Source organism: Populus alba, chromosome 12, assembly GCF_005239225.2.
Source record: "Populus alba chromosome 12, ASM523922v2, whole genome shotgun sequence".
Lineage (NCBI taxonomy): Eukaryota > Viridiplantae > Streptophyta > Magnoliopsida > Malpighiales > Salicaceae > Populus > Populus alba.
In genome coordinates, this window is record NC_133295.1 from 4,687,045 (window position 1) to 4,708,314 (window position 21,270).

Here is a 21,270-nt window from a genome sequence, read left to right on the forward strand (position 1 = left end):
TTGTTGGGTCGGCCCGGTTCAAGTATTTTTAGCTTTGAACCAGACTCTAGCCGAATCGATTTTACTATTCATTCATCCATTTTTCATGTGAAATCGGACTTTGAATGGGTTCAAGTTTGGTTATTTTGATGAAGATCATTTGAAAATAATTGTTTAAAGTTGGTATTTTATGAAAAATATGTTAGAAAATAAATTGTCATTAATAGTGGAGTTGATGATATTTTTTAAATAAAGTTAATCCCGTAAAACATTTCCTTTTCCATTTTTATTTTCTATTATTTCATTTTTCATTTCCTTTTATTTTATTATAAAAATATTGCACATTAAACAATTCCTCATGTAATTGATCCAACATAAACTATTATTATGCACTCTTCATAACCCAGCATCAATAATAATCAACCTAATTAACATTTCAATACAAAATATCATAAACACTAACCTTTTTCCATCTTCAACCCCTAGGCAAAAACAAGAGCAAAAGTGAAATTACTAGTAAAAGAACATCTTACCCTTACTAATTAACCCAAAATTAACGAGTCTTTGCAGCCAATTCCAAGCAATCCTCTTCTTCACTTCAAATTTGACATTTTCTCCCTTAAGACAACAAACTTCCAACCCCTTTTTCTCTCCAATTTTCTCTAATTTGGTTTGTTATACTCGGTAGCAAACACTTAATCATATTCCATGCCCTATAATCTAAGGAGACTGGGAGAAAAAAAGAAGAGAGAAAAGGTAAAATTTCACAAACTTCTCTCTAAACCTATAGGTGACGACTTTTTATGGGAGATGATAAGGATTTTTCTCTGTTATTATGACAGTGCCACTCATTTTAAATCTTGTATGGTATTTCTTTTCAATCTTTGATTGCCATCACTTTTCATATACCCATTTAAATTTTTTATTTCATCCAAGTTTTTACACTCAATCAACTAGGAATTTCACTCATAGCCATTATAAAAAATTTTCTTTTAATTTATAATTTTTCTTTTGGTAAATTAAGCTACTTTATATCAAATCACTATATTTTCAATACTTTTCAATTAATAAAGTTAATTTTTTTTTTTGCAAAATTAAACTTTAACTAAATGTTGACACCTTGAGCCTTAAGTTAATTAAAAACAAATTATTAGATAAAAAATTAAAATAAAGATGTGTAAAAAAAAAATTTTAAAAAAATTTGATTAAATTAAAAATTTCAAGGAATAAAAAAATACAAAAACAATATTATGTGAGAGAATTCAATAAATAAATCTTTCAGTTTCTTTTAATTTAGAAGGTGTGTCCTGGTTGCAGTAAGTAATAATTTTTAAATTTTTAATTTTTTTTTAAATTAATTTTTTTTTTTTTGAAATGCTAATGGAGAGATTAAAAATAAATTTTAAAAAATAAAATATATATTATTTTACTATATTTTTAAACAAAAATAAATAAATTAAAAACAATCTCTTACCCTTAATGTAATATACAGTCGTAAGATAATTCCGAACTCACGTGTAAAAAATTGGGATGGATAAGCCTTTGGCATCCCTAGTTAAGCGTGAAGAGGCCGCTTTGCGCATCAAATAGGAGCCGCGGGGGCGAGGTTGAATCGTTTAGTTCACTTCTCGATTGTCGGCTGCGGATTCCCTTTGCACAAAGAGGTCAGTCTCTCTGCTCTCGCTACTTGAATTTCATTTCCTTTGATCTCCGATGTCTTATTGTTTTTGCAAAACAATTCTCCATCATCATGGAATACACTACTTGAGACTCTCACCAACCCATTTTATTGAAGCCAACAGCCACCAATTGTTCTTGTTACCAGTTACCAGATGCATCTCTAGCACTGCAAATCCAAATCAACACTCATTTGCAGCCTCTTATCTCATAAAAAAATGTGGTTTCTCTCCAGAATCTGCTCTATCAGCTTCCAAGCATCTCAAATTCGAAACCCCAGAAAAACCTGACTCAGTCATCGACACATTCAGGCGCTATGGTTTCCCCGAAGACAAAATCTTTAAACTCGTTAAGAAATTCCCGAAGGTGCTTTCCTGTAATCCTGAGAAAACCCTTTTGCCTAGACTGGATTTTTTTTCTCTCCAGAGGCATGTCAAGCACTGAACTTGCAACCTTTTTCTGCATAATTCCTCCTCTTTTGCATAGAAGCTTGGAAAACATTATAACTCCTACGTTTAACTTCCTTAGTGATTTGCTTCAATCCAATGACAAGGCAATTACTGTTGCCAAAACCTATCCGTTTATTATCTATCATCGTCCTGAGAGCTATTTGCAACCTTACGTCAGCATTTTGAGAGAGAATGGAATTCCCAAATCACATATTGCTTCCTTAATTTATAAGTGGCCTAGGACCGTGAGAGTTTGTCCAATTCGATTTAGAAATACTGTTGAGACGGTAAAAGAAATGGGTTTTGACCCTTCCAAGTTAGTGTTTACTCTAGCAGTGCTGGCACGGTCTGGGCAGAGTAAATCTGGATGGGAAAAGAAGGTCGGTGTTTATAAGAGATGGGGTTGGTCAGACGAAGAGATTCTGGCTGCTTTCAAAAGGAATCCGTGGTGTATGATGAGTTCCGAGGATAAGATTATGGCAGGGATGGACTTTTTGGTTAACAATATGGGCTGTGAGTCTTCTTATGTTGCCGAACATCCAATTCTTTTGTTGCTGAGCTTGGAGAAGAGACTTATACCGAGGGCTTCTGTCCTTCAATTCCTACAATCAAATAAGTTGATTGATGAAAAGCCTAACTTGGCCACTTTGTTTAAGTATTCGGAGAAGTCATTTCTTCATAAGTTCGTGGATGGTTTTGATGAAGCTCCTCAGCTATTAAAACTATACAGGGAAAAACTGAATCTTTCAAAATGACATGGAAACTTAATAGGAATAAATGTCACATTATGGTTTGCACTCTTGCTGATTTGTTGTTTTATTTGATTACTTTGGATACTGAGATGTACGTTTTTACCTTTGGTATCGTTTAGTTATTTTTCTAAGATAAAAGAATTATTATTCTAAGATAAAAGAATTATTATTCTTAGATAAAAAAAAACAAAAAAACAAAAACTGTTTAGTTATTATTCTAAGATAAAAGAGTTATTATTCTAAGATAAAAAATACAAAGACTGCAGAGACATAAATCTACATAAATGTATTTAGAGAAAAAGAGTGAGATATATGGATAAATATCTTTATGAGATAATTTATTATTGAGGAGTGATTTTCTGTACCTTTCAAAACAAGAGATATAAGAAGAACTAACATGTTTTTAAAAACTATATTTATTATATCTTTATTCTCTGTATACCATTCTAAAAAACTCTCAATTCTAAAATTATTCAACTAAAACATATAAAATAAAATAATTATTATTATAGTTTTAAAATTCAAATTCAGAGGATCTGAAACAAAACTCGGGTCATGAGTCTAGTTAACATAGGTTGAATCTAAGTCAGCGTAAGAATAAAAATAATAATTGTTATAGTTTTAAAACTTGAATTTGAGGGTTGACTTAGGGCAAGGCCCGAGTTACAAGTAGAGTTAATAGTTGATCCTGGTCAAAGTAAAGATAAAAATGATTATTATTATAATTTTAAAACTTGATTTGGAGGTTAATCTTGGGTAAGGCTGAGGTCAAGTGGGAAGAGGGTCAACCAGGGTTGAACTGAGTCAACATAAAAATAAAAATGTTGTTATTATTGTTTAAAATTTTGATTTGGGAGTCAACTCGGGCAAAGCTTAGGTTACAGGATTAGAGAAGTTAACTTGGATTTGAGGATAAAAGTTTTTGTTATCATAGTTTTAAAACTCAACTTAGGAAGTTAACTATGACAAGGTCCATGTCACAAGTCAGGAGGATCAATACGGGTTGACCCGAGTTAATATATGGATAAAAATAATTATTATAATAGTTTTAATACCCGACTTGAGAGTCGACTAGAGACAAAGTTCAAGTCATGGGGAAGGAGAGTTATCTTGGCTGACCCAATTTATTTTTAAAAATAATCAAAGTAATCTTGTTTTGATCATTATTTTTTTTTAAAATCAATAGGTTTTTTACCCGTGTTTTATCACGGGTTGACATAGTTTTTTATCAGGTCAGGTTAAGTCAATTCTTTCTCAATTTTTTCTTAAACTTGATCCAGTTCAGGCCTCGGTCCGTTAAGTCAGTTCTAATTTTATAATTATGATTATTATAATATTATTAATTTCAACACTTAATATAAACTAAAATAAAAAAATAAAATATCTAATTATTTTTTAAAATATATAAGTTTGATATTAATATATTAAAGGTAAATTAGATTTTTTTATATTTTATTATATCTTATTCATATGTAACTAAACCGGCACAATTAAAAAAACAATCACTTTTTTTATAGTTACAACCAAATTGTATCTCCATTTTCTTTGTCTTATTTCCTTTATTTCCAGTGTCTTTGTCTCTTCTGTACCGTGATAGTAATCATGCGCTACTTAGAGTAATGCATCTAAATCTCCTGATTGTTTCACATTTTTTCTTTGGCTTCTCTAATTTCCTTGTTCTTCACTGAAGCTTGAGCACGACAATTGCTGCGCTTGTGTCCTTGTCTTGTATGCAATTCTACCATGTTTTTTTTCAATTTTTTCTATCGCAAGTGATTTTTGATTCCCTGACATAAGTCGTATCGATCCATTTAATGTTGGTTTTAGCTTCTCTTTGAGTATACTGGATGTGAGCTAGTATAGTGGAAATTGATGATTAAAAAAGAGACTTGGTGTAAGCTTAAATTTGTTGAAGCAGGCCTGATAAACAGGTCTATATGCTGGAGGAAGAACTGGACGCTGAATTCACTGGTCCATAAATAATACGCTGTCTTAAATTTACCTCACAAAATTTTCCACCTAGTTTAGATATTGATATTAAAAATGGAAGTTTATTAGAACATCTTTTTTTCTTTTTTCTTTTTTGAGAAAGATTGGGGTTCTTGCTTGTGTGGCTCATGGTTTGTGTTTTAACATGTCTGTTCTTACTTGTGCCGTCGCTGTTGTAGGATGTAGATGTGGTGTACATGGAGGTATGGTGGTGTAATTTGAACGTTGTGCTGTTTGAAGAATGTTAAGAAGGCATAGCCAGAAGAGCCTGGTTTTCTCTGCTCCCCGTAATATGGTTTCAAGCAGGGATGTTGGACATGGTTTAGAGCACTAGCAGAGGGCCATGGATGACATCAGGTTCTAGAGATTTATGGCCAAATGCGTGAAGAGCCAAGGGACATGTTGCCTTGCTCATGTAGCCGCTCCTGATTCTGCTGAAACGGTCACAGTGGAGGATGATGTTCCATTGGAAGCTGGATCGTCTTCTTCGTCTTCTTCTTCTTCTTTTTTCCCAGGAGGTGAATTCTTTGATTTCCCATTAATGAAATGCTCGCTGCGTTGAAAAGAAAAAAGAAAAACTTATTATCTCCTTGGGCAATATATACGTCTTGATATGATTAAGCTGGATTCTTATACCAGTTTGTTTCTGAACTGGCCTTCGATAAAATCTGAAATTAGGTTTTATTGATGCTGCCTGCATGCTTGAAGATAGATAGACATTTCACTTGCATACACTGATATCTCCTAAGTCAGGCATTAATAATTTACATTGTTAAAAAAAGAAAAAAGAGCATTTACAAAAAATGCCCAACCTTTTCTCGCTGTGAAGCTAAAAACTAGATAAAACACTTGAGATAAAAATAACTTAGACCAAGACTTATAAAAAACAAATAAAATAAAAAAAAAAGATTTTCCAAGATAACTGATTTAATCTGCATTAACTAAGAAAATCTGTTGAAGAATGAAATTGAATAAAAAAAAATCAATTAAAAAAGAGGCTGGAATTTAAACTTAGATCATAAAAAGCAAATTTAAATAAATTATAAAGTACAATTTTCAATTAACTCCATGTTAAAATATGAAATTAAAAAAAAAAGATTAAAAATATAACTTAAATAAACTTGAGTTAACTCATTAAACATGGACTCAGATCATAAAATCATGATTACCTTATAAAAAACAAATCAAAGTAAAAAAATTATGAAAGTCTAATTCACAATCAATAAAATATTAAAGGATAAAATTAAAAAAAAATCAATAATAAAAAAATTTAGAGTGAATTAGGTTAATTTATCAAACTAGATTATGAGATTAAAATAACATCATAAAAAAAGTAAATCAAAATAAATCATAAAACTCAATCCCTATAAAAACCAAATATTATTAAAAGATAAATTTAAAATAAAAAAAAAGATTTTTTTTAAAATAAAGCATTATCAAAGTAAATAATAATTTGTGAGGTGATGCTCTAAAACTCTACTTCTTTTAATGTTTTGTTAATTAATAAGAATTTTAGAGGTGTTAAGTAACATTTGTAATACTTTTAGAACTCTTCTAACAAATGTCCCATATGGTTTAAGGATAATTTTTTCTCTTGGACATTTGGAATTTTAGAAAATGTAATGATGAAAAATTAGAAAATATTTTCTTCTTAAATTACGTTTAACAGAACCAATATTAATTATCCAGCTACACTAATAAAAAACAAAACTATATTTGGATTTAAAATATAAAAGAAATAGCAAGAAGATTTTCATGAAAAGACAAATTATTTTATGAGTCATTTCTTACACGTCAATGAAACTACAATATGCAAAAGTTAACTTATGAAAGTGGTTTCATGAATTTTAGAGTCTGTTTGTGAAAATAAAGATTAATTTTAAAATATTTTTTTAATATATTAAAATAATATTTTTTAAAAAAAATTTTTTTTTAAAAATATATTTTTATCAACAATACATTAAAATAATTTTTTAAAAAAATCTTCAACTCGTGGAGTGAGTGCTGCTAATATATCACAAAAATACATTGATTTGATAAACAAGATTAAAGGAAAAAAAGAATTAAGATCATACCCTAATTATTTTTCCAATGCCCACATCTGAGGAGGATCAAAATCCAAAGCAAAACAACAGTTTTTATGTTTTAAAAATATTAGTGAAATTTGTAAGCAACGAAACGACGCGTTTTGCAAAATTATTTTGGTTGTCCAAGTCGTATAGAGTCTAGGGTTCGGCTCTTGCTCTTCTCCGAAAACGAAGGGTTTAGTCCAATTCCCATTTTCTTTTTTTATCTTTTCTCTCGAGAAAGAGGTTAGTTTTCTCCTATCCTTCTTCTGATGCTACTTGGAACTGAATCTCATTTCATTTGATTCGATTTCCAATGTTTTATTTTCTCTGCAAAACCATTCTCCACCATGGGAGTGGGAGACCAACTACGGCTACTACACTCATGCTAAAACACAAACATTATTTGCTTCAAAACCTGTTTATGAATTCCAGATGTGTCTCCAGTGAAGCAAATCCAAATCAACAATCATTCCCAGTCTCTTACCTCATAAATAAATGTGGGTTCTCTCTAGGATCTGCTCTTTCAGCTTCTAAACGTCTCACTTTTGAAATCCCAGATCAACCTGACGCAGTGATTCACATGTTCAAGCGCTATGGTTTTTGTGATGACGATATCTTTAGACTAATTAAAAGATATCCACGAGTTCTTTCGTGCAATCCTGACAAAACCCTCTTGCCAAGACTCGAGTTTTTTTATTCTAAAGGCATGTCAAACACTGATATTGCCCACATTTTATGTGGATGCCCTCTTCTTTTAGGCAGAAGCTTGCAAAATCATGTAACTCCTAATTTCAACGTACTTAGTGATCTGCTTCTATCCGATAACAAAGTCATTTCTGCTGCCAGAAATGACCCGTTTATTCTATTTCGTCACGGTGACAGATATTTGAAACCTTTTATCAACCTTTTGCAAGATCATGGAGTTCCCAGAACACAGATTGCGTCCTTAATTTGCAACTGGCCTAGGTCTATCGGTGTATGCCTTAATCATTTCAGAAAGTGCGTCGAAGAAGTTAGAGAAAAGGGTTATGATCCTTCAAGTGCAGTGTTTATTAGAGCAGTGGTGGTATTGAGCCAATTGGGAAAAGCTGGGTGGGAAAGAAAGACTATTGTTTATAAGAGTTGGGGTTGGTCTGAGAAAGACATTCTTGTTGCTTTCAGAAAGAACCCGTGGAGCTTGATGACATCGGAGAGTAAGATCATGGCAGTGATGAAATTTTTCGTTGAGAAAATGGATTGTGAGTCTTTATATCTTGCAAAACACCCAAATCTTTTGATGTATAGCTTGGAGAAGAGACTCATACCAAGGGCTTTGGTTCTTCATTTTCTGTTAAGGAATAAGTTGATTGACAAGAAGCCTAACTTGAATACTCTGTTTGTGTATTCTGAGAAGTTGTTCCTTGAGAAGTTTGTGAATTGTTTTGATGAAGCCCCCCAGCTATTAAAGCTATATAGAGATCAATCAGATCTTGCAAAATGACATGGAAATGGAATCGTTTTGTGAAATTTCCCCCAGATTTCCTTGGATACTGTAATGCAACTCCAAGGGTAAGTGAAACTAATTTTTTTTGGCTCTGCAAGTCTTCATTTTCTCCATTGAATATCGAGATCTACGCAATGTTGTATCTCCTTGTTCTATTTTGCAACCCTGCTACTCCATTAATTTTGGTGTCTGCTGTAAGTATCTTTGTTCACCAGCACGAAGGAAAAAAATGATGGTTTCCATTCTTTGGTGTCTTCTTGAGAAGACTTGTGGATCCATTAATGGTGTAGCTATCTTCCTTTTCCATTTCATTTATCAAAGTCATGCTAGAGTAGTGAAATTGATGTTTTTAAATGATGTTCCAGTATGTGGGATTTTGATGTTGTAATCATGACATGATTGGAAGTCCATATGCTAGAATGTAGATAGATTACGGATTTTGAATTCATGGTTCCACATCTAAACTCAATCTCATCATTCTCATTAGCATTTGCATCAGCCTAGGAAGCATGGCAGTAATTTCCTCAGGATGTCAGATGTTTAAGGTACAGAAAACTAGAGCCCTGGCTCTCTCTGTTCTCATGCATGCAGGCTGATGCTCCTGCGCATTTTTGTGTATCCGTTTTATTTTGAAGTTCAACTTATTGCATCAGTCTCCACCACTTATCCGAATATACTTGGCGCCATTGATTGTTCTATTCTTATTTTCATGGAACCCTCCACCCTCAGCTTTCTTACTGACCTCATTAACAATGCTTATAAAAAATCCCCGGTTTATTTCTTTCTATTGTTCTTTTCCTTTTTCTCATTGTTGCATGTTGAGCTCTGTGTGGCACAGCTTCTCTGCTCTTAGGTTGAAGATTAAATATCATTTGATGTGGTGTCATATAAGGTTTTAAATCTTAATCTGATATTTCTCTGATCTTATTGATGGTAGCAAAGCAACTTTTAAGATTTGTTGCTGTATTTGGAGTCTTAGGAAGCGTTTGGGAACGCGGTTGAAATCGTGTTTCCACAAAATTTTATTTTATTTTTTCTAAAATTTAATACGGTTTGTATGTTTTGAATCGTTTTGATGTGCTGATGTTAAAAATAATTTTTTAAAAATAAAATATATCATTGGCATGCATTTCAGCACGAAAAATTATTTGAAAAGCAATCGTTACACTTTCAATCATACTTTTAAGACCTATCCGTCAGCCCATGTTGAGTTTCGGTTGGTGGAGAACTGGGGAGGGGCACATGATATCAATGGACAATAATGTAGGGAAGCTTACAAGGATTTGAATTCATAACTTGATCTGTACATTAGGAATTTCTGTATCACCTTCTTGTAGTACAACTCCGAAGAAAGAACCGATTTCTGATCCTCTGAACCATCGATGAAGAATCTTGAAGCTGTGTTTCATTAGTTGGATCTTAAAAATCATCACCAGTATCGTGGTGGTATTAGTGATGAAATTTCAGATGTATCTGAATTGAATATCTTCTTAAATGATGGAGGCCAAAAATCTTTCGGGATCAACTAAGAATGTGGTGGGATTATAATGGTAATGTCCTCTCCCAATAAAGTATATTTTACTGCTATCATCGCCATGGAACCCAACAGTAAGCAGCCACACTGCCTTGGAGAACGCATAATCAAAATCGAAATGATCCCTGTTTTCATCACAACTTTTGCATAAAACACAGGTGGTGCCAATCATTCAACCTAGTTTGAAATATTTCCGAGTAATTTTTTTTTAAAATAATTATTATTATACTTCTAAACATCTATTCTGCATAAAGCTTCTGGAAATCCGAGATTCTATTCTGCGTGATATGTTTCTTTTGATAACGAAATTAACTTTGTTTATTTTTTAAATGAAAAAGAGAGTTATACTGAGGTCTGTTGTCATCAAAATACGTTTGGGAACGTGAAAATCACGTTCCATTAAATTTTGGATTTTTTTAGTTTAAATTTAAATTTATTTATAATTTTAGATTGTTTTAATAAATTTTTGTTTTTCATTTAAAAATATATAAAAATAATATATATATTTTAAAATTATTTTTGATATTATCAAAATATCTAAAAATACTAAAAATATTAATTTGGAATAAAAAAAATTAATTTTTTTTTAAATACTTTTTAAATATAAAAACATTGATGATAAAAATAATTTTTTAAAAATTAAAAATATTATTATAATATATTTTTAAATAAAAAATATTTTAAAAAATAATAACAATACTCTTCCAAACATCGCTTAAAGCAACAAGTCAGAGGAAGAAAGCGAAGAACTGGCCCGACGCGCGACTGTGGCTGTTGAATGAGATTTCTGGTACAAGCTTTAACGAAAACCACAGTGAGAGCTTCTTGCTTATAATAAAGGTAAAGCTTGCTTGCACCAGAACCCACCTCGTCTATGTAATCAAAATTCAAAATCCCACTCGCACCTGCCATTCCCGAATGAGCGAAAGGACCAAGATAAGGAATATCAAAGAATGGATGGACCAAAAAACAGAATAACAAAAAATTAGAAGCAGATTTCTAAATTCCGTCTAAACATTACACAAACAAAAAAATGTCACTCTCTTATCTGTCCCTTCCATCATGTCCAGGAGGAGGAGTGTTCCTTTTGGCTCCTCTTCTTCTGTGCCCTCTAGTCTAGGGTTTTTTCCTTTTCCTTATTTACTCTAAAACTAAAATAAAAAAATAAAAAGAAAACAGCAGCAGCAGTAAGTGGAGAGAGAGATGGCGTCGAATTCTGCAAATCTATGGGTGTTATTAGGATTAGGACTGGCTGGGATTTTGTTAATGACTAAAAAGTTTAAGAAATCTATTATTAGACAAGATTTCGGCGCTTTTATAGAGAAGCTTCTGCTAGTTCCTCCGCCGCAGCCCCCTCCTCCTAAAGCTCCTCACCCTCTCACCGCCCTCACCTTCGCCGTCTCTGACTTGTATCTCCCTCCACTTCCCTTCGTAAATTCTTTTTTTCCTAGAAAGTTAGGGTTTTATAACTCATATTTCTTCATTTTAATTTCTTGAAAGTACTATATTTGGATTGTCAGATTTGAGATAGAAGGATATGTGAGTGGATTCGGTCATCCAGAGTGGGCGAAGACACACCAGGCAGCTTCACAAACCTCTCTTGTAGTGTCAACTCTTGTTGACGGAGGTGCTACTTGCGTCGGTAAAACTGTTATTGATGAACTTGCTTATAGGTATGTTGTTGTTTTCGAATTTTCTCTCGACACAAACTGCAATGCAAACTTAGGGCATGCATACTCTCCACAAATTTTTCTTTAAGTATGGTGATTATTTTTCTTTAAGTATGGTGGTGGTGGTGGTGATGATGATGATGATGATGATGTTTGCTTTCAGTATTCATGGAGAAAATAAGCATTATGGTACACCTATCAATCCTGTTGTGCCTACACGAGTAACTGGTGGATCCTGTAGTGGAGCTGCTGTGGCTGTGGCTGCTAATCTGGTTGACTTTTCTTTGGGTGAGCTTCGTATTGCCTCTTTGGCATGCTTGTGATTTCTTGGCTTTTAGACCACCAGGTGATTTGTGTTGATAGCGGGGTTTGATTTAAGAAACTTTTGAATTGCTTTCATGCAAATGTTTTAGCAATTCAAAATGTTTTGCAATTGAGTTATTTTATGTCTATAACCTACATCTTGATTGATAATAATTGTTATGGGAACCTAAAGTACATTACCATGGTGTAATTGAAGTTGATTTACATATTGTGCAAGTTATAGTGCTGTGCTGTGCTCTGTGGTTCCTCAAATAGAAATGGAACCTGGTTCTAAGCTATTCTGTAAATGGGATGCATGATTCTTTGTTTGCTGTTATTGGTTTATGTTGTAATATAGTATGCTTGTTGGTCAGGTCTTTCTGCTGTTAAACTTCTTTAGATTGTGCAAGTTTGCTGTGTACTTTTGGCATTTTTGGATCACTCGGTACTCAAATTTAGTTTTCTGGACTCCAATTTAATTTCTATGGAACGCTTGTAAATTTTGGAATATGCATTCGATACAAATATTTTATGGCAGGTGTTGATACTGTTGGTGGTGTGAGAGTACCTGCTGGATATTGTGGTGTCATAGGATTTCGACCCTCATATGGAGCTATTTCAAAGACAGGAGTCTTACCTGTTTCGGCCAGTCTTGACACTGTTGGTATGTATCGTAACATTTTGGAATTTATCTTGTTTAGGATTCTCTTGTTGATTTTGGTCCTGGTTAAGCAAAGACATAATGTTGTTGAATTTCCTATATTTTTCTTTATTGCAGTTTATTAAATGTTCTATGTTGTTCTCCATTTCAAAGCAAGATAGTTTTTTTCTGATTGAACATTTATTTGTAATTTAAATGTTCTATGTTGCCTCTTTATTTTTCATTCCACTTTATTTGTAATTTATTATGTTTTGAGCATGTGTGTAACATCATCTCTGATGCAGAGATCATTTTTATTCTCTTGTCTAGCCATTGATTGACTATTACTTTGTATTGATGGGATTCCTTTTGGTGCTCTCCAGTTTCCCTGATGAATACTGAATTTGATCAACTTCTGAAACAACTCCTGCAGGTTGGTTTGCTAAGGATCCTAATATTCTACGACGTGTTGGTCATGTTCTTCTTCAACCTGCTTTTGGAGGTCACCGTAGTCCTAGGCAAATTATAATGGCAGATGATTGTTTTCAATTATTAAAGATTCCTGTTGATAGAGTTGCTCAGGTGGTGTTTAACTCAACTGAAAAGCATTTCGGAAGTATGTCCTGATTTTCTGACCATGAGTTGTAAATTTTTTCCGTTATAATTCACAAATATTTGCTTTCCTCTGGTGGAATTTCTCTAAATTATACCTCGATAAGCTTCTGCAGGACAAGTTTTGAAGCATGAAATTCTTGACGTGTATCTTAATTCTAAAGTTCCAAGCTTGAAAGAGTTCCATAACAAGAAAACAAATGGTGAAGTTAAAACTTCTTCAATAAGATTGCTTGCACATGTCATGCAGCTTCTTCATAGGTAAGCTTTCTTCTTTCAGATGTTAATATAGTATAAATGTATGATGGATCGTTTAGTGGAAAAGCTGAGAAAAGGATGCACTTTTAGTCAAAATCTCCTTTGAAGGCATAGTGACAGTTCTTCTGCTGTTTGTAATTGCATCATTATAGGACTTTGCTCTTTCTTCTGCTTTCTGTTATTTGTTGGGAAAACCAATCTAAATTAGTTTCTGCTTTCTGTTCTGATCTTTTGGTTCCTTAGGGTGGAGGTGGTATCGTTATAAATCATATGTATGCATATGCATATGGATGTGGTATCATTATAGATCATATTTATGTACATGGTCCTTGTGAGAGGTGTATACTAATACCTTCTGTGTGTTCAAATTTCAATATCAGTTTTGGAACTCTCTTAACTTTTTTTTCTGATAGTTGTCTCCAACAATGAATTCAACATACTTTGATTTGGGTTTGTAGTTAACGAGAGAAATTATCAGATGGTTAGGTTAGGTCTCTCCACTTCTGAGCTAGGAGAACTTTGGGATATTGACCAACAGTTGCTTGTGGCTTATAAAATGTATTTATGGTTTCTAATCAGGTGTAGTTAGTATGTAGATGAAAAAATCATTACTAGAAATGACTGAATTCAAGCAAGTAGTTTGTGAATCCAATTTATGCGGAAGGAATTTATGTAGGACAGTAATATTGACTGCTGAGAGATGATTAGATATGGAAGAGGTGTGCGGGTTGTGAAAGCAGGCTCTAATGGTCAGCGTAGTGATTCTTGTATATGGTCATATATAATAAATAACAGCTCTAAAGAATATATACGATAAAAGAGAAGTATATGGAAAGCCAAGAAGTAACGGAAATATAAATTGTTTCTATCTTCAAATTATGATCAATACTCTGAATATACTGTTAATAGAAGTCTCATATTCTGTGGAGCTAAAGGTACATATTGAATCTGCTATTTCCCCTCATCTTGCAAGAAACAAGGCTTCATCTTGATAAAGATAATCTGGTCAAGATCTAGAAGACTAATGTAGATGGACTTGCTGAACATGGGTTCTCAACCAAATTATGTATGTTTTTCAATGCATTAGGATTGGCTACTAAGATACCAATGTTAGAAGAGCACCTAAACTTTCCAAGAAAGGCCATTACTTAGTCATCTTCCTACCAACTTGAGGTTACTGCTATAATTTTCAAACAGATAACCTTCTGTATAAAGTAGCAGCTCTCTGAAATCAAAGTCACACTCTTTATATGCTCTGGACTTCTGCTGCAGACCTATAAGACCCAAACAAAGACCATGTTTTTGTTATAATGTTTAAGGCCATGTAAGCCTTGATTGCAATAACATGTGAACACTTCTCATGCTGCATCAACTGATCTATGATCCATTTATTCTGGGGTGAAAATCTGTCACAAGTTACAATGGGCAAACCAAATAATTGTTATCCTCTGCTTTTTGGACAGATCCAGGTGTTCTTATACTTAATTATATGCATTTATTGACCTTGTGGAGGATGATAGTATTCTGTGATTTTTCACATTCATGATGAGCAAGTGAACATGAAAGTTGGATGCTTCAATTTATTATACCTTTTATTTTGATATTTACCTATAATATGTTTAGGAAAATATGAATTTTGTCTCTATCTTGTAATAGATATGAGTTCAGAAGCAATCATGAGGAATGGATTAACACAGAAAAGCCAATTCTTGAACCTGATTTCTCAGCACAGATGAATGAAATAATGAAGATATCAGAGGCAGAGATTGAACTCTGCAAGTCAATTAGAGAAGAAATGCGTTTGGCTATCAGCTCTCTATTGAAGGTATTCTTTCTTAAAATGGTACACTTTGAATTTAAATATTAAGTCAGCAATAGTGTTTATAAACCAAAGTATCCTTTGCTGAAAATTAAATGACATATTTATGTTAATCACTTTGACTTTGAAGGCTGTTTGGGAGTGCTGTTGGACCACACTTTTCCAAATTTTTGAATTATTTTTTTGAAAAAGCTTCAAATTAATATTTGTCTATGTGTTTTTTGATCATTTTGATGTGCTAATGTCAAAAATAAAAAAATATGAAAAAGCATTATTTTAATGCATTTTCAAGAGAAAAGAACTTTGAAAAACAATTTGTACCAGCACTCCCAAACCAGCACTTATTATGTGTTTGGTAATGTGGTGCAGTGTGCTTTTTAAATGAAAATGCATCAAAATGATTTTTTTTCCAGGTTGTTTTTTTCATTTTTGATATCAACACATCAAAACCATCAAAAAGCACATAAAAAAATCAATTTGATGTCTTTTCAGGCAAAAAGCAAGAAGCTACCGTAGTGCCAAACAAGCACAATAGATTTTTCTCTACGTAACCTTCAATCAACTTTTAATGGATGCATTAATGAATACAACTAAAGGACAAGAAGTAGTCATTTAGAGTTTTAATACATGGCTTTATTTTTGACCAAATAAACAAGCTTAAGTCTTGGGGAAAAGTTTAGAGTTTTATTACAATGGCTTTATTTTTGCCCAAATAAACAAACTCAAGTCTTGGAGAAAAGAACATAATTGAAACAACAACAACAGCATTATTTTTTGTTTGCTTGGAGCAACCAATTAATTTGTGTAATTGGTTTGAGTCAGGGTTTTTGAGCTTGAAGCAACATTTTTTTTTTTTTTTTTGCTTTTCCAAATAGAGAATACCATTCATGGTGCAACCTTCTTGGCTAGAGGCAAAAAAGGGCTATTCCCCCTTTATTTTTTTTTAAATATTTTTTATATTAGAATATTAATATAATAGTTTGATGAGGGTTTGATACATGGAAAGTGGAAAGTTATTGTTGACTTATATTTTAATATAATATATAATATATATATGTGCAGCTCATTTACTTCTCTCTTTTTTTTCACTAACTAACAGAGAGCCCTTTTTTTTTTGAGCCGTTGTTGCCTGCCTTCCTTTATTATGTAAATTTCTCTTCAAGTTAATTTCTTTTGCTTTATATTTTAGGTAAATTTCTTTCATTGTTTAATTTTAGTTTTTTTTTAATATTTAGTTATTAAAAATATTAGTGTTTATGATAATTTAGGGGTTGTGTTCAAATATATTCAAAATAAATGTTTGAATTTAATAATTTAATCAATTAAATGTTTCTTTTCTTATTATAAATGAATAAATTAATGTTCATGCATCACTAGTATTCTTGGCATCTCTTGTATTGGCAAAGTAGATTATTGAAATTATTTAACTGAGGTCTCTTAATTCACTATAATCATGAATTAATTATTTAATTGAGGTCTCTTAATTTACAATGTAAATATATTGATTGTCATTTTATATCACTAATTTGTTTGTAATTAATTGTTAATGATATGCTTGGAGTTAGGAGAGGGCATGGGTTTAAATCCTATAAGCTACACTTTTCTCTCTCAGTATTCTCTCTTATTTGAAACTAGAGTATAGTATTACAACTTGTTAATAATTTAATGTCTAGAAATGATTAAGTACAATTTAATCAACATACTGATTATATGTATATAGATATGAATTGAAATGATTTTTGATAAATTGATGTGTATTTTGCTATGAATTTCATATGGAAGATTTAGAATTAGTGTAACTCAACTGATTTTTGTTTAACAACAAATTATTGTGTAGTTGTGTTAATTATTATGTAGACACCAATGATAATAAAAAAAACTACCAGGTTAATCAATTAAATTAACATGTCACTAGACAAGTATTTCAAGCGTAAATCCTTTGAGGATGAAAAGTCATTCAAAGCTTCAAGTCATGTAACTCAATCAAGTTCAAAGAAAAGTCATATTGAAAAGTTATATAGTATTGGTTATTAATTTGCCCCCTTATCTAAAAAACTCTGGCTCTGCCATTGCCGCCTTGACTGTCTTATTTTATTTATTTATTCAGAATGGCTATATTGATGGTGCCTAAATACCTCATCTTTTTTGTTCTTTTAACTCCTGTGGCAATCCAGGATGATGGGATACTGGTGGTCCCTACAATGGCTTATCTACCTCCAAAACTTGACGGGAAGGAGATTTTATCTGAAGAATATCAGAGCTCTTCATTTAGTCTTTTGAGCATTGCTAGCCTATCAGGTTGCTGTCAGGTGAAGCTCTCTCTCTTTCTCTCTCTCACACACACATGCATGTGCAAATGGCAATTAGATGTGGCACTAAATTCCTGTTTCCATTTATAATGCAAAGTTTTATCACTTAAATTTATTTATTTCTCTTGTTCATGTTTCAGGTCACTGTGCCATTAGGATATTACGACAAGTGTCCTGTTTCAGTGTCCTTGATAGCCAGGCATGGAAATGATCGCTTTTTACTAGATACACTGCAGACCATGTATGCATCTCTGCAAGAACAGGCAGAGACACATGTGAAATCTAAATCAAGGAACACAGACAGCGAGGAAAATTCTGCTGAGATGGCTAAAGAAAAGGTAAATTACGCATCTTTAATGTGTCTATCCTGTCAAAACTGTATTTTGGATTGAATTTGATTGCACATAGCATGCTAATCTTGATCTTTCATTTGATGACTTTAATGCCACTTTAAATCAATTCCCATATCCACCTCAGAAGTTGAGCGAGCGTTAAACTGTTCAAGAGATACTGGGCCTTACACTGAGTTGTGCTGATTGATTTACTGTCATGATTAAAGAGTTGTTCATTGTACACCTTTTGCACAATGCTTTAGATAAATTAAATAGACTTTAATGTTGGCTCTGGTTCCTGTCTTGTTTCAATATCAATAATAGAGAAAAGGAAAACCACTGAATTTTGCTAAATGTATTTGCTTGTATTTCATATTGTCAATGATACTGCTAATTTTCAATGGTTTATATGATAAGTTTTAATTAAATTATTTTTTTTTGATTAAAAACTGTAGTACTGATGGGTGTACACTTGTAGTGATGATTAGCATGGCAACTACAATTATCTGTGATCATTATAACCATTAATAGTTCTTTTTGAGAAAAATGGCATCTAGTTTGTTGCTCTTTCCACTTGTTTTTTAAATGGTGTTAAATAGCTTCAATAAATAAATGACAAGATGTTAAAAGGAAGATGCATAAGGGAAGATTACAGACCAACAACATCTGAACATAAGCTTGGTGATGCTGCCAAATCAATGGATGTTTGTATTTAAATTTGATCACATTCTTTAAACATGCATTTTCATTTCAACTTATCTAGGAATCCATGAGATGGAAGACTTGGGATTCTCATAGTTAGGAAATTATGTTAGGAGTCAGCTTTATGACTATCAATGTCTGATTTCACGCAAAAGATTAATTAGTTCCATATTGTTTCATTGTCCTATATATAATTTGCAAATGTTTTGTGGTATACTAGTTTATGAATCTCTTTAGAGGCTGAACTTCCTTGCCACCCATTTCTATGATGAAGGGCAATCAAGCATTTAAGGAGAAGCAGTGGAAGAAGGCTATTAGCTATTATAATGAAGCTATCAAACTTAACGACAAGAATGCAACATATTACAGTAACAGAGCTGCAGCATATCTTGAACTGGGAAGGTATTGTTTTATTCTTGAATGTTGTTGTATTGGTATCTTATTGTACTTGGTTGACAAATTTCTTATCTTTCAGTTTCCATCAAGCTGAAGCAGATTGTTCAGAGGCTATCAACCTTGATAAAAAGGTGATTTCTTGCTATTTTGATTAGCTTTTTACAGATTGTTTGTTTTCACTATTTTTCATCAACTATGATGAAACTCTCTTTGAAACCTGCCAATTTGATAAGGTTTGCAGAATACAGCTGTAACATCAGTTGTTTCTGGAGATTTATTGGACTGTCCTGTAGCTGTATTCAGGCTGCCATAACATTGGTTCCTATTTTTTATTTCATTTTTAGAATGTAAAGGCCTATTTGCGAAGAGGGACAGCAAGAGAGATGCTTGGTTATTACAAGGATGCAATTGAAGGTAGGTCATTTCATCACATTACATCCTTCTTTGAATAGGTTCATTCTTTGTTTCATCTTGTCATCTGTTAGTTACCTGCTCCCTGGCTTTAGCCAATCAGGTGATGTCTACAGAAAATGACCGGTAGTCGATTATTGAGCTATTTTGTTGTATCGGCTTGTTGAGACTGACAACATGCTAAATATCTGTTGATCGTGGAATTCTTCCAACGCACCTCCTTTAGTTATTTCTAATCTTATTGCCCCAACCCCGTGGACTAATGAAACCTCTTGTTCTTGCAGATTTCAAATATGCCCTGGTGCTCGAGCCAACTAATAAAAGAGCATCCCTTTCTGCTGAGAGATTAAGGAAAGTTTTTCCAGTAGGTTATTGAAGCAAAAACAAAAGTTTCTGGGACGAGAGAAGTTTTGAATTTAGTTTCATACAGCAAAGCTTTGGTTGGTGACTCAAAGCCAATGACCCCAGCTAAGTATATGATACTTGATAGATGCAATTTTATGCTTGATATTTTTATGGGGTGTTTTTTGTGGGTAGAGAAAATCCTTCATGTGGAGGTAATAGATGTCAGGCGAAATTTATTATTTGATCCGATAGGACATTTTGGAACGGTGGAAAAATTGTTGTCAAAACTTGTAATTATATTCCAATTTTGCTGTTTAAATATCCACGTCAGGCTTTTATTTCTAGTTTTGAGGTGATCCTTTATGCTTGAAAAATCTTTGCTTCATTGTGACGTGGGGAAACTTCTGCTTATTGCATTGTTTCATTAACGGTTAGGTTTTTATATCTTGACGGGTCTTAAGAAGATTATGCATCTAGTTTGATAAAATTAGCATAACATTTTTATAATTTTAATAGAAGATTATAAATACTGTTTTTATATTGGATTAAAATCTTGTGATGATTGGAAATGAAAAATGCATTTAAATATGGTTCAAAAGTTATCATTTATCTTATTATAGTTGATTTTTTTTTCTATTAAGTTTAAGACTTTTAATTTAATCAATATTCTAATGCTAGATGAATAAATTTTAATTAAGAATTCTTTCATATAAAGGATATTAGTTTTAATTATGAAATCTTTTCCATAAAGCATATTAAATCTAGAACTAATATAATATAAATAAGGATATTTAGTTTTTTATCTTGAGAAGATTTTGATTTTTAATAAAATATGTGAGTTTTTTATTTTTATTCCTCAAGTGTTTAGGGTTGTGATTTTAGGGCTCGAGAACCGTTTATTTTTATCCACTAAATACGCTGTATTAAATGCTGACCTATTTGATGGAGAGGGAGATAACAACTCACTTTGTGATGCAGGAGTTGTTGCGGTCTTTCATGATATTACAGGAGCTCAAGAGCAAGAACTAGATAGTTTGGGAACAAATGTTTGATTGTTTGGAGTAAATCATAACAGACATAACTCGGCTAATAAGAGATAAAAATAGAGATTGTGAAGAGGAGAGGAACTTGTATAGAGATTTACCTAGAGACATGCTATACTTAAGATTTATTCTTGAATTTGATAAGATTTTATTATATGATATGAGATTTTCAAAGAAAAGATTTATGAACTAATTAACAGAGATAGAGGTTTTTTTTATCATTAAAAGATAAGACCTGTCATATACAAATTTTTTTATGATGCAAGGAAATGATAGTTTGAATTTCTAGATTTTGGAAATTGTATTGGTATGCCTTTAATTCCATCTGAGTAAGATTTGAGGCAAGCCAAACCCAAGATCTATTCATGATTTTGATAAGATTTTATTCTGAGATTTTCGAAGAAGAAATTTATAAACTAGTTGACAGAGTTAAAAAATTATTTTTTTATTGAAGTTTTTTATCATTAAAAGATAGAACTTGTTACATACAAATTTTTT

General features: G+C 32.3%; 2 protein-coding genes, 1 long non-coding RNA gene and 1 pseudogene across 4 annotated transcripts; all 4 read left to right on the forward strand.

Annotated features, from left to right (window-relative positions):
• The first annotated feature begins 1,483 nt into the window (after window positions 1–1,483).
• Window positions 1,484–5,540, forward strand: LOC140954342 (uncharacterized). The gene is made up of 2 exons (XR_012167532.1): window positions 1,484–1,643; window positions 5,026–5,540. It is a non-coding gene; the product is annotated as an uncharacterized lncRNA (long non-coding RNA).
• LOC118046264 (transcription termination factor MTERF8, chloroplastic-like) lies at window positions 1,638–3,020 on the forward strand (annotated as a pseudogene).
• A 1,494-nt stretch (window positions 5,541–7,034) lies between the features above and the next one.
• On the forward strand, window positions 7,035–8,640 carry LOC118046272 (transcription termination factor MTERF15, mitochondrial-like). The gene has a single exon (XM_035055098.2). It carries the CDS (start codon window positions 7,229–7,231, stop codon window positions 8,393–8,395), a length of 1,167 nt encoding a protein of 388 aa, XP_034910989.1. The 5' UTR covers window positions 7,035–7,228; the 3' UTR covers window positions 8,396–8,640.
• A 2,075-nt stretch (window positions 8,641–10,715) lies between these two features.
• Window positions 10,716–20,951, forward strand: LOC118046265 (outer envelope protein 64, chloroplastic). 2 transcript variants are annotated; one of them, XR_004687137.2, is made up of 14 exons: window positions 10,716–11,341; window positions 11,453–11,605; window positions 11,766–11,890; window positions 12,444–12,569; window positions 12,979–13,161; window positions 13,274–13,418; window positions 15,072–15,240; window positions 17,409–17,543; window positions 17,684–17,881; window positions 18,852–18,979; window positions 19,053–19,104; window positions 19,318–19,387; window positions 19,669–19,851; window positions 20,708–20,951. XR_004687137.2 is itself a non-coding variant. In XM_035055092.2 (13 exons), exons 1-13 carry the CDS (start codon window positions 11,136–11,138, stop codon window positions 19,758–19,760), a joined length of 1,782 nt encoding a protein of 593 aa, XP_034910983.1. In that variant the 5' UTR covers window positions 10,717–11,135; the 3' UTR covers window positions 19,761–20,073. The 2 variants fall into 2 exon arrangements, 1 of the variants encoding a protein (XP_034910983.1); XM_035055092.2 differs by lacking the exon at window positions 20,708–20,951 and having other exon boundaries at window positions 10,717–11,341; window positions 19,669–20,073.
• The last annotated feature ends 319 nt before the right edge of the window (window positions 20,952–21,270 follow it).